General features: G+C 46.2%; 6 protein-coding genes across 7 annotated transcripts; 3 read left to right on the forward strand and 3 right to left on the reverse strand.

Moving 5' to 3' along the window:
* Nucleotides 1–43: 43 nt before the first annotated feature.
* On the forward strand, nt 44–3,029 carry LOC135347214 (sterol O-acyltransferase 2-like). Its single transcript, XM_064545071.1, has 13 exons — nt 44–196; nt 254–429; nt 792–851; nt 902–1,012; nt 1,071–1,191; nt 1,248–1,406; nt 1,459–1,652; nt 1,704–1,749; nt 1,825–1,892; nt 2,023–2,164; nt 2,215–2,313; nt 2,456–2,594; nt 2,691–3,029. Exons 1-13 carry the CDS (start codon nt 149–151, stop codon nt 2,894–2,896), a joined length of 1,569 nt encoding a protein of 522 aa, XP_064401141.1. The 5' UTR covers nt 44–148; the 3' UTR covers nt 2,897–3,029.
* LOC135347233 (uncharacterized) lies at nt 2,949–4,142 on the reverse strand. The gene is made up of 5 exons (XM_064545115.1): nt 3,944–4,142; nt 3,629–3,754; nt 3,491–3,577; nt 3,337–3,432; nt 2,949–3,178 (listed from the first exon to the last, which is right to left on the reverse strand). The coding sequence occupies exons 1-5, from the start codon at nt 4,059–4,061 to the stop codon at nt 3,033–3,035; spliced, it is 573 nt and encodes a 190-aa protein (XP_064401185.1). The 5' UTR covers nt 4,062–4,142; the 3' UTR covers nt 2,949–3,032.
* A 95-nt stretch (nt 4,143–4,237) lies between these two features.
* Nucleotides 4,238–6,857, forward strand: LOC135347221 (ceramide synthase 5-like). The gene is made up of 8 exons (XM_064545079.1): nt 4,238–4,436; nt 4,501–4,621; nt 4,771–4,883; nt 4,944–5,001; nt 5,051–5,194; nt 5,255–5,383; nt 5,440–5,637; nt 6,487–6,857. Exons 1-8 carry the CDS (start codon nt 4,300–4,302, stop codon nt 6,655–6,657), a joined length of 1,071 nt encoding a protein of 356 aa, XP_064401149.1. The 5' UTR covers nt 4,238–4,299; the 3' UTR covers nt 6,658–6,857.
* A 14-nt stretch (nt 6,858–6,871) lies between these two features.
* On the reverse strand, nt 6,872–8,562 carry LOC135347219 (glutathione S-transferase LANCL1-like). Its single transcript, XM_064545077.1, has 7 exons — nt 8,401–8,562; nt 8,217–8,334; nt 7,669–8,168; nt 7,432–7,617; nt 7,197–7,373; nt 7,084–7,150; nt 6,872–7,031 (listed from the first exon to the last, which is right to left on the reverse strand). The coding sequence occupies exons 1-7, from the start codon at nt 8,509–8,511 to the stop codon at nt 6,952–6,954; spliced, it is 1,239 nt and encodes a 412-aa protein (XP_064401147.1). The 5' UTR covers nt 8,512–8,562; the 3' UTR covers nt 6,872–6,951.
* A 62-nt stretch (nt 8,563–8,624) lies between these two features.
* Nucleotides 8,625–12,843, forward strand: LOC135347202 (growth factor receptor-bound protein 10-like). Its single transcript, XM_064545057.1, has 11 exons — nt 8,625–8,868; nt 9,000–9,162; nt 9,265–9,345; nt 9,404–9,749; nt 10,258–10,757; nt 10,805–11,041; nt 11,102–11,212; nt 11,310–11,513; nt 11,808–12,388; nt 12,463–12,556; nt 12,611–12,843. The coding sequence occupies exons 1-11, from the start codon at nt 8,774–8,776 to the stop codon at nt 12,770–12,772; spliced, it is 2,574 nt and encodes an 857-aa protein (XP_064401127.1). The 5' UTR covers nt 8,625–8,773; the 3' UTR covers nt 12,773–12,843.
* A 297-nt stretch (nt 12,844–13,140) lies between these two features.
* Nucleotides 13,141–14,015, reverse strand: LOC135347232 (ras-related protein O-RAL-like). Of its 2 annotated transcripts, XR_010398315.1 has the most exons (3): nt 13,854–14,015; nt 13,241–13,796; nt 13,141–13,194 (listed from the first exon to the last, which is right to left on the reverse strand). XR_010398315.1 is itself a non-coding variant. In XM_064545114.1 (2 exons), the coding sequence occupies exons 1-2, from the start codon at nt 13,962–13,964 to the stop codon at nt 13,305–13,307; spliced, it is 603 nt and encodes a 200-aa protein (XP_064401184.1). In that variant the 5' UTR covers nt 13,965–14,015; the 3' UTR covers nt 13,141–13,304. The 2 variants fall into 2 exon arrangements, 1 of the variants encoding a protein (XP_064401184.1); XM_064545114.1 differs by having other exon boundaries at nt 13,141–13,796.

Consider the following 14,015-nt stretch of genomic DNA (forward strand, 5'->3'; position numbering starts at 1 on the left):
AAAAGCCTTTGTCTAGGTCCATGTGCAGTAGTGCCACGCCCCCTTCCACCAATCCAGCCGGCCACAGTCGAGTCTAGGTGCATGTCATGGTTCAATTCCTGCCCCTGGCTGGATAATTTCACCATTATTTTTTTGGCTGTCCATCGAGATGGCTCCATCAAAAAGAAGGAGATCAAAAGCTGCTACCAAAGTCCATGTAAGGATCTAGCATATGCATATGCATGGTGATATTAAACATGATGTGTGTGTGCAGGCCTCTAGTTCCCAGCCTGAGGCCAATGGTGTCCCCCCAGGCCCGACCACTACCAGTGCTGAGGATACTAATGTGGAGTCCGTCATCAGTGCTAGCATAAACGCTGCTAGTGGTGGTGGTGTTCGCCTTACTAGGAGCAGCTCGCTGGATGGCTATGTGTCAGAGGGAGGAGACAGGTACGTACATGAGGGAGTGTCATACAATGAGGGGGTGTCACACAGTGTCATACAGTGAGGGGGTGTCACACAGTGTCATACAATGAGGGGGTGTCACACAGTGTCATACAGTGAGGGGTGTCATACAGTGTCATACAATGAGGGGGTGTCATACAGTGTCATACAGTGAGTGGGTGTCACACAGTAGATCACGAGCTCCTCCATTTCCAAACTTGCTACCATCTCAATCCCATCGCTTGTATACTTGAGGTTATGTTTTTTCTTTTCATTACTTTTTGCTTTTTTGGTTTTTTGTCTTGTACTAAATGGACCCACCTGAAAACTCACAACTTTGTGGATTTGGTATTCCTATTCACTTGTAGGAAGAGTGAGGGGAAGGGCAAGCGCAAGAGAATATTCATAGCCAGAGATTCTATCTTAACGTGAGCTATTATTATCATATAATTATTATAATTGTAATGACGCCATGCAGAGCGTTGTGTCGTGATGACCCTAACTTCCGCTCCTTGTATCACGCCTTCATGGTCATGGTAGTCACTGCTATACTGTACTCTATGCTCAAGGATAGTGTGGAGGCTGCAAGGTACACCCACACCACACACATCCTTCACACGCCCACACACACACACACCCTCACACAGTCCACACATAGACTTTAGGATGTTTACCTCTGGATTTGGCCCCCCCCACCAATCCCTTATCATGCTGCTTGTGTGGACACCATTACAGATGGCAGCTCTATTAGTGTACCCAGCATTCAAGGTATGTACAACATGACGAGGAGGTTACAAAGAATAACTAGTTGTTATTGTCCGCAGGTATGGGAATGGGCCCATCCAAGGTTTGGGAGAGTCGCTGACTCAGCAGCTATTGTCATGATGATAGCGTACAACTTCCTGGCTCACTGTGTAGTGGTTGCATCCATCGTGCACCTTGACCTCCCATCCATCCCATCAGTAGTCATTGCCCTTGAGCAAGTACGTTACCATAGCAACATGCACAGGTTACATAGAAACATTGTGTTTGCAGCTTCGTTTCTCTCTCAAGAGCTACTCATTTATTCGTGAGAATGGGGTCAAAGTTCTTCGTCCGTGGAGCAAGGATGATGAGGATGGTCCGCATATTTGGTACGGAGGTCAAATGGAGGTCACCGTGGGGTCATTTAGTAAGTACCTGTACTTCTTGCTTGCTCCCACTCTCATATATAGGGACAACTATCCGAGGTGAGTCAATAATACCATCTCCTCATTATATATATTAGTGTGTGTGTACAGGATACCAAGAGTCAGACCTCTTCGTGTCCTCTCTCACTTTATTAAGGTATAATCAGGACACCATCACACGCACACCCACACCCACACACACACACGCGCACACACACACACACACACTCAGTGCTGCATATCGCTGGCATTTGTGTCCATTATTGTCAAGGAAGTGTTTGGTGCGAGCTTCACACAAGAGTAAGCCCCTCACCATGTCACTATATAACCCGGCCCTCACCATGTCACACCATGTCACTATATAACCCGGCCCTCACCATGTCACACCATGTCACTATATAACTCGTCACTATAATTATCACTGTGTTAGTTGGCAGCTACTGGCTAAGATGTTCCTCTCTTGCATGCTCTGGGGGCTCATCCTCCAGTTCATGGCTGGCTACTTCTTCCTTCACTGTTGGAGCAACCTTTTTGGAGAGCTGCTCAGATTTGCTGACAGGCAGTTTTATTCTGTAAGTCCGCCCACACCACCCACACTCCGCCCACACCACCCTCCTCACAGGACTGGTGGACATGCAACTCATTCTCTCAGTTCTACCGCAAGTGGAACCTTCTTGTACATGACTGGATAAAAGCCTACGTTTATCAGGACTTGAAAAACGTACGTAAAATCATTGTAAATTAAAAGTCTATAATTATGATATGCCTGTTTTCGTAGCTAACTTTGAGAGCCCATCTTGTGTTGCGAGCTCTTTAGGTTGAGATCAGTTAATGTTTAGGCCCAAATTCTTTCTTTTGTACAGAAATTCAAGAATCCTGTGTTCAACAAGATGGCATTTGTCCCGTGTATCTTGATGTCAGCCATCTATCATGAGTATGTGTTGTGGGCTCCACTTCGTTTCGTTCTCCCAGTGTTGCTATTGCAATACTCCACCTTTGGCCGTGAGTCACACACGTATGCCCGCCCCCACACACACACCCTCACATATATGCCCGCCCCCACACACACACCCTCACACATATGCCCCTCCTATGTAGTATTGTTATTTGCTCTGAAGCCAAGTTCCCACTCTTCATGGAACTACTTGATTCATGTTGGACTGCAAGTGGGCGTGTCCCTCATGGTATTCTGTTATGTGATGGAATTCAACGCACGAATCACATGTCCCAAAGAAGAGAATGCAGTCAATACTTTCGTACCACGATTCTTGGAGTGTTATTTCAAGAACTTAACTAAATCATAACTATAATTAATTATATCTACCCAACCCTTGTAATGATTACCCCTTAACAACATTATTGATGTATTCTTTTTCTTGTACGTGTGAATAAATGTTGTGTGTTGGTTGACAATTAAGATAATTGAAAGTTATGAAAGTTTTAGTCAGTTTGGGTTAGGTTAGTTTGGCTAATTAAGTCTTTGAATTTCTGTCGGACTTGTTTGCAGAATATCTTTAGTTCTCCTCCTTCATTGAGTTGATCCAGTAGACACTGTACACCATGGAGGGGTGGATCCATACACACTACTGTATGTGTGTGTGTGTGTGGGTGTGAGTGTGTGGGTGGGTGGGTGTGTGGGTGGGTGTGTGTGTGTGTGTGTGTGTGTGTGTGTGTGTGTGTGTGTGTGTGTAGTGATTTACTGGTGGCCACTATAATTATACGGATGCTATTAATGGATGGATACCTGTCCACTTCTCTCCCTCTATGTCCATTGTGATGGAGCAGCGGCGATCGGGACACTTGTCATTTAGGTGTAAGAACATAAATGAAATAGCTCGATCTATTGAGGAACATAATTATAATTATGACAACAACTATAATAGTATAAATACTCTCACCTTCAGTAATTTTGAAGTCCAATCCAAACGCTCTAGAGAAGAAGTTGACTTTCTTAAGATCACTATAATCCAGCGGAACACTCAGCTCTGTAATGGGAGAAAGGGGTGTGGTCATGTGATGTCATGTGATGTCCTCACCTTGGAAGGTTTGTTCTGCCTCGTCCAATTTGTTCATCCAATGTTGAGCTTCTTCACTCATTCTCTTCAATACAAGACTGTCCTCACGAGCACTGTCCACCTCTCCCATCAGGTCACTCATCCCTTCTGTGTGTGTGGGGGGGCGTGTGTGTGTGTGTGTGGTGGGTGGACAGCAGATCAGAGGAGGTACGACATCCGCGTGTCATCTGCGTGTCTTTAACACACATATTCCGAACTTTGACCTAAGGAATTTGTGTCTAAAACGTTTCCTTTGACACGCGGATGTCGTACCTCCTCTGGATGGACAGTGCTTACCTTGAGCACCTTCTAGCGACTCTAGGGATAATCTAATCTCCTGAAGACCCTTGAGCTCGTTCACTGCTTCCAGCGCTTCCTTGTACCTCGCCACACTCTCCAACTTCTCTTCCATCATGAGCACACGTACACGTACGTACGTACGTATGTACACACCAAAAAGTATTTCAGTATTTCTTCAAAAATTGTAGGAGGTCAAAGGTCGGTCACCAGGCACCCTCTAATCCACTAATGCGGCCTGGAATCGAGACTAATGAGTAATGCGTTGTTTGCGCACGGGAAATACATGCTTCTGCGCATTTATCTGAACATCAGCAGTTTTCACTAGCAACTGACTACATTGCATTGTACATGTAATGAAAATGGATTCTAGTCAGTTTTGGCTTCCTCCAGGAGTGAAATGGTGTCGTCTCAATCGTGGTGATCCACTGTACCTACTGCTCGCCCCGTGGATAGCGCTGGGCTTGTTACTGCTGAGGGCATTTGTGGAAGAGTGAGTGATTGCATGTACTTTAATACTACTGTAGCTACTGAATGGCTTCTGTGTATGTGTGTAGTGGGTTGCTGGCGCCTATGGGGAAGTGGCTGGCTATATCTGACAGGTCCTGCACTACTCCTCAGCTGCAACCAAAACTAGAGAAGGTCTTCAAGTTAGCAAAGCATCCATCCAAGGATCTGGTGGGTTTCCGCTGAATGGTATTACAAGATGACGTACATGATATTGTTGTATTGATGTATTCAATAGTCGTAATTATCAGCACAAAAAGAATACATTTTGTTCGTAATCACCAGCCAAAGACTTTATTGGAGCAGTCTTCCCTACATAGATTTCCTCATTGGCTAAAGAGATAGGTTGGACACAGTACAAAGTTCATAGTTGGTTCTGGAGGGCACGCAATCACAAGAAGGTATCACTGCTCACAAAGTTTAAGGAGACAGGGTAAGGTCACTACATGTACATTATTGTGGTGACACTCATTCTTCTTCTCCTACACATTAGGTGGAGATTCTTGGCCTACTTATCTCTTGTGGTGTATGGATTGTGGGCCAATCTCAAGGTTGGTTGATATGTACTCTTATATGGTGTGTGTCTATTCAGCATATTAGGAGCCTTGTGTGTGGGATCTATCCACCTGTTACCATGGCTACCCCACCACACCGCCTACTAAAGAGGTGCTCCTCTACTGGGCATTTCAACTAGCATTTTATTGCTCCCTTTTAGTCTCCCACTTTAAAGACATTCGCCGCAAGGTTAGTTTATTATTGCACACCATATACATTACAAAATTGAAACCCAACGTTGTTATTCAGGACTTCTACCAGATGTTTGTACACCACATAACCACATTAGCTCTGCTGACATTTGCTTACACTGTCAACATGCTGCAGACTGGCATGCTCATTGCATTAGTCCATGATCTCTCTGATGTTCCATTGGAGGTGAGTCTAGTACACTCATGATCACATGATCACACTCATACCTCCCCTCCCTTTAGTTGGCTAAGATGCTCCATTATGCTTCCTATGAGGGACTGGCACAAGCATCATTTGTTTTCTTCACTCTTATGTTTATTCTCACTCGCTTGGTTATCCTACCCTTCTGGCTGATATGGAGTGTCGCCTTTGATATTCCTGCCCTCCTAGGAAGCTTCCCAGCCCTCTACCTGTTCACAGGTTGTCTACTGCTATTGCAGGTACCCCCCCCCCCCCCCTAGTGTGCTAGCCTACTTATACACTATACCCCCCCCCCCTAGTGTGCTAGCCTACTTATACACTATACACCCCCCCCCCAGTGTGCTAGCCTACTTGTACACTATACCCCCCCCCTAGTGTGCTAGCCTACTTGTACACTATACCCCCCCCCCCCTAGTGTGCTAGCCTACTTGTACACTATACCCCCCCCCCCCCCTAGTGTGCTAGCCTACTTGTACACTATACCCCCCCCCCCTAGTGTGCTAGCCTACTTGTACACTATACCCCCCCCCCTAGTGTGCTAGCCTACTTGTACACTATACCCCCCCCTAGTGTGCTAGCCTACTTGTACACTATACCCCCCCCCCCCCTAGTGTGCTAGCCTACTTGTACACTATACCCCCCCCCCTAGTGTGCTAGCCTACTTGTACACTATACCCCCCCCCTAGTGTGCTAGCCTACTTGTACACTATACCCCCCCTAGTGTGCTAGCCTACTTGTACACTATACCCCCCCCCCCCTAGTGTGCTAGCCTACTTGTACACTATACCCCCCCCCCTAGTGTGCTAGCCTACTTGTACACTATACCCCCCCCCCCTAGTGTGCTAGCCTACTTGTACACTATACCCCCCCCCCCCAGTGTGCTAGCCTACTTGTACACTATACCCCCCCCCTAGTGTGCTAGCCTACTTGTACACTATACCCCCCCCCCCTAGTGTGCTAGCCTACTTGTACACTATACCCCCCCCCCCTAGTGTGCTAGCCTACTTGTACACTATACCCCCCCCCCCCCCCCCTAGTGTGTCCCCTAGTGTGTGTTACCTAGTCTACTTACACTACTCATCCTCCAGATGCTCCACTTGTATTGGTTCAAACTGATTGCAACGATGGTATGGGATCTGATGTCTAAAAAGGAGATGAAAGGAGACACCAGAAGTGACTCTGAGCTATCAGATTGCAACCTGAGCTCCATAGACAGTCATAGCAATGGACTGCAATGTGAAAGAAAAAAATCAATTTAATCAATTGAATATGCCATCAAAGTATATGGACTATAATAGTACCAGATAACAGTATATATACAATAGCTACTTTGTGCTGCACACAATGCATGTACACTTTAGGCCTTTATAGTCACAAGGTTACAGCACACCTATAATTATTCATCTTTTTATGATTGTATTTATTCCCATTCCATCAAAAGTTATCACGACAACCATCACAGTAATCATGGTCCATTATAATTATTGTTCACTACAATGGACATTGCATGTGAATTGGAGCTTGAAATTAAAGCTAAAAGTGAAAGTTAGTGTTTATAGTTCCAGAGTAGGGAAGACAGCAGAGTGGAGGCTGGTCAGCACATCACAATAGAATAAGGTTGTTCCAGCCAGCCCTACATGTATGAGGGAGTTATACACAGTGTGGTGTATATAGTAGGTAGGTACCTTCAAACAAGGAGAAGAGTGTGTCAGGAGTGGCTCTCTCACTAGCTGTCAAACACCACTCTGTGAACTAACCTCAACAGTATAATAATATACTACACAAACTTGACACCCACCTTAATGACCCTCTCCAAGTGATGCTTGTCTCCCGTCACCTTGAACAGTTGTATAAAGGTGTAGGCATTTCCTGCAACACCGTGACACAGGCCATAGCCCTTCCTGAGTAGACCTCTCCTCCACACCACCTCTCCACAGTCCAGGGCAGCCTTTAGGTACACCTCATCCCCAAACACCTACACCATGCACACACCAAGGCAGTGACTACCCAGTCAGCCAGCCATGTGTACTCACCTTGTAAGCCAGGCCGAACAGATGGACCGCCCCAGGAGCACCATGACACCAGTGTACTAATACATCATGATTACTGCTCTCCAAGGAAGAGGGTAGATTACCAGAGGGATATCTCACAGAGAGCAGGAAGTCCACACATGGCTTCACTAGAGAGTGTATACGAGGTTGAATCCTCTCCACAGGTACCTACATAATTATGTTGTGTGAGTTAGTTTATACGTACAGAGGTGTACTGACTTGTAACAGCAGCGTTAAGATACCAGCCAGGCCATGCGCTGCTCCAAGATAATGGCGATGGTGCCAAGTGAACATCATTGGACAGTTGAATGCTTCCTCCTTTCCCAAGAGACCACTACTCAGAATAGCCTCCACCAGATCAGCAATCACAGCGTCTTCAAATGAGCCAGGAAGTGTTTTGTTAACTAGTAGCATTGAATATAGTAGTCCAGCATGACCATACAGTAGCTCACTAGGATGATCAGACAGGCTGGGTTTAGCCTTTGAGTATAGATCTTGTAATGCGGCTATGTATTGTCCTGATAGGCTAGCATGCTGTAACTTGTGATGAACTAGTGCAGCAATAGCTAGTGGACCACTGGCCCCACACAAGAACGTGTAGCGTCGATCATCCAGAGCTGCCAATGCTGACTCCAACAATCTCTCTGCTATCTCCAGCTGTGGCAGTGGGTCTGACTTGTACACAGTGAGGGCCAGATGATAGTGCAGCAACGCTATACCTGTATCAGCACACTGTGAGTGTAGTTACTAATAATCAGGGCTCATACCAGCTGTCCCAGTGTATACAGTGTGGTCTCGGGTTGATTGACTGAGGCAATTATCATCAATAGCTGCAATATTAGCAGCAATGTTGTGCTCCAACCTTGCCACCAACTCAGCAGATAGCTACAAGATTAAAGAGAGAAGGTGTGTGATGTAGATCTATTCTAGGCTACTCTAGGGCCAGTGTACCTTCCCCACGGCTGCTCCAGGGTGGTTGCAAGCTGCATCACTCAGGTAGGGGTTCTCAAAGCAACGCAAATCCTCTGAAAGATTCACTTTCTTAGCTTTTCTTCCAGCCATTAATATTTGTTTTGAAGCAGGTAGTGCGGCCTTGAATTGAAGCAATCTCGGGCTACTGTTGTTTCGAAATAAAGCCGTACCAGAGGATGCCCCTCCCATAATTAGTCATTAATTAATTCTGGGCTAAACCCAATTTAATTTTAATTTTCTCAAGCGTCCAGTAGTTTGCTCGAGGTGTTGTATTCCTCCTACTTAGCTCACTCTACTGTGCTGACTAGCTGGTGTATTCAAGAAGCGCTCCATTTATAAGGCAGGGACGGACATGGCGAGTGTACAGTTATGGCTGTCAGAGTTGGGCTGCGAGCAGTACACAGGCATTCTTGAGGGCTCTGGTTACAACACTGTAGCCTTGCTCAGGTACTGTACCCAGGGTTAGGGTTATGCCTGTAGTTAGAAGCCTTGGCTCAAGACTGTGTGTACCTAGAAGCCTTGGCTGTATGGAGCATGCTGTTGTTATTATTGTCTCCTGTTTGTCCACACACACACAGCTCATTAGATGACTCTTCTTTATTAAGCCTTGGAGTGTTAGACTCCAACCATCGTCGTGCCATCCTAAACAAGAGTGGACCAGGGGACAGTATAGATGATGACTTTGACAATATGTTGGGAGATCTATCCTCTGTCATTAAAGACCTGGAAATGTTCACTGTGGTATGTGTATAATGATGATGTGTTTGTGTTGTCCTGAGTATAGGGAGTGGCAGTCAATACACACGCACACACACTCACACGTTGGCACACCCTCCCTTATAGCCAACGCACATTGATGCTAGCAGTCTACCCACCAACTCTGTACAGCCCAACCCAATGCCCAACCCACGCTCATCATTCAGAGTAAGATCTACACACACTACTTGACTAGTGTACAGTTGACCACCTTCATTCCCTGTAGCTGATGGAGGCTAATAGACCACCACCACCAGTGGAGGACTTTGACCTTGATTCTCTGTTGAATGATCTCACATCGTTCAATCCTACGGATGTAGTGGCGGCAAATGCAGCTCCGCCCACTCCTACACAACCCACACTCCCCTCTCCACACCCATCTCCTGCTAGACAGCCCTCCACAGGCTCCACCCCCTCACACCACCCTCATACGGTCACGCCCCCGCCTCCACTCACTCCTGACAGGTTCGAAGCACGGGCACAGACTATCATTGATCATCGTCGTGGCAACAATGAGCAGGAGGTGATCTTGAGGTCAAAGTCTGTCAGCAGTTCCACCAGAGGAGGTTCAGGTACAAACACTAACAGTAACGTGATAATGTACATTGTGTGTGTGTGTACATTGTGTGTGTGTGTACATTGTGTGTGTGTGTACATGTGTGTGTGTGTGTGTGTACATTGTGTGTGTGTGTGTGTACATTGTGTGTGTGTGTGTGTACATTGTGTGTGCGTGTGTGTGTGTGTGTGTGTACATGTGTGTGTGTGTACATTGTGTGTGCGTGTGTGCGTGTGTGTGTACATGTGTGTGTGTGTACATTGTGTGTGCGTGTGTGTGTGTGTGTGTGTGTGTGTGTGTGTGTACATTGTCATGTAATTGAATAGTGACTCTCATTCCACGCATACTTGTGTGGTGAGGCCACTATACCTGCCCATGTGTGTTGTGTGGTGAGGCCACTATACCTGCCCTATGTGTGTTGTGTGGTGAGGCCACTATACCTGCCCATGTGTGTTGTGTGGTGAGGCCACTATACCTGCCCTATGTGTGTTGTATTGGCTTCACCCTGACCCTTCCTTGTGTAGAGGAGCCTACCACACCAACTACAGTGATGGTACCACAACCTGACCTAGGAGGCACTAACAAAGAGTACAGTCACGACGCAGTTCAACGAAGGATCTCAGAGAAAGCACTCGAGTTGCGTAATGATGGCACTTTAACAGAAGACGAGAGAGAGACTAAACTCAAGGAGGAGAAGATGAGGATTGGTATTGAGAAGATGCGACTGGCCCACAAGAAGAGAGTCGCTATTAAAGTGTTCAATCCTGATCGCTCTAATAAGACAGTGGTGGTTGAGGAGGGAATGACTGCTGGCATGGTGTGTCATCTGTTGGTAGTCAAGAACCACTTTGATGAGAGCCCTAACTGGGTAATGGTGGAGCAGCTTGGTGATGTGAGTCTAGAGAGAGAGCTAGAAGATCATGAAGGCGTGGTGGAGGTCTACTCCTCATGGCCCAGGGAGCATAACAACGTCTTCCTGTTCAAACAGAATGAGAAGAAATACGATCTTTTTGAGGACCCCATTGTAAGTGATCCAGTCATAGTGTGTTTACCATACTCTTCCCTCTGTAGAAGTACTTCCCTGATCATCTGCGCTCCTCTCAAGCCTCTGTCACTAAACAAAGCACACTCCAACGCACTGAGAAAGCTCGCAAGATCCTACTCCAGGAGTACTTCTCATCCACGTCCCGTGTGCCTGAGTTAGAGGGTTTCCTACACTTGAAGGATGGCTACAAGAAGTCCTGGAAAAAGGTCTACTGTATACTACGCGCCTCTGGTCTCTATTATTCCCTGAAAGGCAAAAACAAGGTCAGTAATTAGTGCATGCATTCTTGCTGTGTTTGTGTTGTGCTAATAGTGTTTGTACAGACTGCCAAGCATCTTGTGCTCATGGTGCACTTTGATGACTATGAACTATTCCATGGAATCAACTTCAAGAAGACTCTCAAGTCCCCTTCTCAATATTGCTTTGCTCTCAGGGTAAGTGCAGAGGTCATGTGGCTGTGTGGTTATTAGTCCCCTACCACACACACACACACACACACACACACACACACACACACACACACACACACAGCCACTGCCAACACAGTTTGTTCCAGGGCCCAAGGATATCAAGGTGTTGTGTTCTGATGATGAATCAGTGGCTCTTTCGTGGACTGCTGGCATTCGACTGGCAAAGTATGGTCTCCAACTCAGAGACAACTTCCACAAGGCCAAGATGACTCAGTTCAAACTAGAGGACTTGGCTGCTGGGGACGGGGCTTCCCCCTCTGCTAAGGTCAGTACTGCCTCACACACACACACACACACACACACACACACACACACACACACACACACACTCACACACACACACACACACACACACACACACACACACACTCACACACACACACACACACACACTCACACACACACACACACACACACACACACTCACACACACACACTCACACACACACACACACACACACACACACACACACACTCACACACACACACACACACACACTCACACACACACACACACACACACACACACACACACACACACACACACACACACTCACAGAATCGTGCCAGCAAATTAGTGGGCCTGAGACTAGAGAAACATTTGGACAAACTACGATCACAGTACGAAGTTCAGAAACAAGAAGAAGAGGACAAAAAGAACTTCTTCCGTTCCTCTCCCAACGCTTCTCAACGCAGTGAGAACACTGACCAGAACAGCAACTCTCAGACAGAGCTGAGCATCACTCCTCCCAGTGGACCATCTGTAGAGGCCTCACCTATACACACGCGCAGAGAGATGACACCACCTCTACCATTGCAGCCAGCCTTTAATGAAGCACCACCATTGCAGCCAGCCTTCAAGGAAGCACCTCCCCAGCCTGCCCCTAAACCACGTCGGGGAGTGGAGAATGGACCACCACCTCCAGCTCCTCCAGAGAGACGGTTTCCACCACAAGAGGCAGCCCCCTACAACCCATACCCTGCCCCCACTGGACCCCCTCCCCAAGTGTCCCCAGATCCTACTAATGGAGACCGGCTCTCACCAGACAAAGAGGCTCTTTTCTCCTTTGCTTGGTATCATGGCACCATCCCTCGTGATGAAGCTATGACCAGACTCAACTCTATGGGTGGCTTTGATGGGTAAGCTGTCTCTCTCTCTCTCTCTGTGTGTGTGTGTGTGTGTGTGTGTGTTGACTGTGTCCACTATTGTGCAGGGCTTATCTAGTGAGGGACAGCACTACAGTCTCCAACTCTTATGTACTCACAATGTTTGCCAAATCTGTGGCCAAAAACTTTCAGATTTTGCCGGTAAGTGCCCACTCTAGTTGTTGATTTAATAATAATAATGTATTTGTTTCTCAGATGGAGCATAGGAGTGGCATGATCATGTACCGTATCGATGATGGACCTCCATTTGCTAGTGTGGACCAACTTTTGAGGCACTATAAGACGAGCTCTGATCGACTGCCTTGTCGTCTCACAGAGTTCTGCCCTCGTCCACCCACACGCACCACCGAATGCTGACCAAATATAACTTTTTACATGTGTTTTGTAAACTAAGTGCCTACTTTGTATTGTAGAGCAAAGTGACTCAGTAGCTTGCTATAGTAGTACTGTAGAATGGGATGTGTGGATGGAATGTAAAAAAAAGTTTTTTGGAAAAAAATCGTGGTGAAGTTAATGAGCTTATTAGCCGCCCTCATTGCGGAAGAGTCAATGAGGGCGGCTACTTACAAGGCAATGATATCATTTTGGGATTAAAAATCCAGTATAATATAAAGATGCACATAATTATCTATAATTATCTGTGTCTACTGCACATTATAATTATTATTATGCTACATATTATTATTGTATAATCATGTATTACTTTTATTCCAACATTACACATGTAGTAATTAATACAACGATAATTATATAAGATGACATTAAAAAGACAAACTGAGGCATCAATCCAATCACAAACATCTACTGAATGTCAGACAAACTGAGGCATCAATCCAATCACAAACATCTACTGAATGTCATTACACAAGTTCCTATTGTTATGAGTCAACTAGAATATTACACACGTTTTCTTTTTCTTTGGTTTTTTGGTAGAGGTGCTAGTAGTTTGGCCTTGCGCTTGCTTTCGAGCTTGAATCTGCTTCAGGAGATCATAATATACTTTATCCACGTTCAACTTGGTCTTAGCAGAGGTCTCGATGTATGGAGCGCCCCATGAACTGGCCAATCCAGTAGCTTCATCATTGCCCACTTCACGGCCGTCCAGATCCACCTTGTTGCCCACCAGAATAAGAGGAATCTGATCGTCCACTTTCACTCGCAATATGTGCTCTCTAAACTCAGTTGTATTCGTAAATGATTCACGGTCAACAATTGAGAAGACGCAGAGAAATCCCTCGCCACTTCTGAAGTAATTATCCCGAATGACAGCGTAGTCTTCTTGTCCAGCAGTGTCTAGTATATCTATCTGACATTCTGTCCCCTCCAGAACCACTGTCTTGCGGTAGCTATCAGCTTTAGTAGGCTCGTAGTCTTCTACAAACTGACAAGGGAAGACTGTCATTACCACTGGACATTAGCTACGCAAGCAACCACTTACTTCGTCATACATGAACTGCAGTGTTAGAGCACTCTTCCCTACACCTCCACTGCCCACCATGATGACCTTGTGTACTGGTAGCTCGCTAGTTTTATCACTCTTCCTCGCCATTATCAGCCACTTCTCTGTTTAGAGTTTATTAATGATCATGTGATAACAAAG

The sequence above is a fragment of the Halichondria panicea genome, chromosome 14, assembly GCF_963675165.1.
Source record: "Halichondria panicea chromosome 14, odHalPani1.1, whole genome shotgun sequence".
Lineage (NCBI taxonomy): Eukaryota > Metazoa > Porifera > Demospongiae > Suberitida > Halichondriidae > Halichondria > Halichondria panicea.

Coding starts and splice junctions, on each gene's coding strand:
- LOC135347221 (XM_064545079.1), top strand. CDS start 4,300: ATGAAAATGGATTCTAGTCAGTTTTGGCTTCCTCCAGGAGTGAAATGG. Junction 5,002..5,050: donor GATTGTGGGCCAATCTCAAG/GTTGGTTGATAT, acceptor TCAGCATATTAG/GAGCCTTGTGTGTGGGATCT. Junction 5,195..5,254: donor TTAAAGACATTCGCCGCAAG/GTTAGTTTATTA, acceptor GTTGTTATTCAG/GACTTCTACCAGATGTTTGT.
- LOC135347202 (XM_064545057.1), top strand. CDS start 8,774: ATGGCGAGTGTACAGTTATGGCTGTCAGAGTTGGGCTGCGAGCAGTAC. Junction 8,869..8,999: donor AACACTGTAGCCTTGCTCAG/GTACTGTACCCA, acceptor ACACACACACAG/CTCATTAGATGACTCTTCTT. Junction 11,213..11,309: donor AATATTGCTTTGCTCTCAGG/GTAAGTGCAGAG, acceptor ACACACACACAG/CCACTGCCAACACAGTTTGT.
- LOC135347233 (XM_064545115.1), bottom strand. CDS start 4,061: ATGATGGAAGAGAAGTTGGAGAGTGTGGCGAGGTACAAGGAAGCGCTG. Junction 3,578..3,628: donor GGCAGAACAAACCTTCCAAG/GTGAGGACATCA, acceptor CTCCCATTACAG/AGCTGAGTGTTCCGCTGGAT. Junction 3,433..3,490: donor GGACTTCAAAATTACTGAAG/GTGAGAGTATTT, acceptor GTTCCTCAATAG/ATCGAGCTATTTCATTTATG.
- LOC135347214 (XM_064545071.1), top strand. CDS start 149: ATGGCTCCATCAAAAAGAAGGAGATCAAAAGCTGCTACCAAAGTCCAT. Junction 852..901: donor GCCAGAGATTCTATCTTAAC/GTGAGCTATTAT, acceptor GACGCCATGCAG/AGCGTTGTGTCGTGATGACC. Junction 2,165..2,214: donor CTGACAGGCAGTTTTATTCT/GTAAGTCCGCCC, acceptor CCCTCCTCACAG/GACTGGTGGACATGCAACTC.
- LOC135347232 (XM_064545114.1), bottom strand. CDS start 13,964: ATGGCGAGGAAGAGTGATAAAACTAGCGAGCTACCAGTACACAAGGTC. Junction 13,797..13,853: donor TGCAGTTCATGTATGACGAA/GTAAGTGGTTGC, acceptor TTCCCTTGTCAG/TTTGTAGAAGACTACGAGCC.
- LOC135347219 (XM_064545077.1), bottom strand. CDS start 8,511: ATGGCTGGAAGAAAAGCTAAGAAAGTGAATCTTTCAGAGGATTTGCGT. Junction 8,335..8,400: donor CTGGAGCAGCCGTGGGGAAG/GTACACTGGCCC, acceptor TTAATCTTGTAG/CTATCTGCTGAGTTGGTGGC. Junction 7,618..7,668: donor TCTTAACGCTGCTGTTACAA/GTCAGTACACCT, acceptor ATAATTATGTAG/GTACCTGTGGAGAGGATTCA.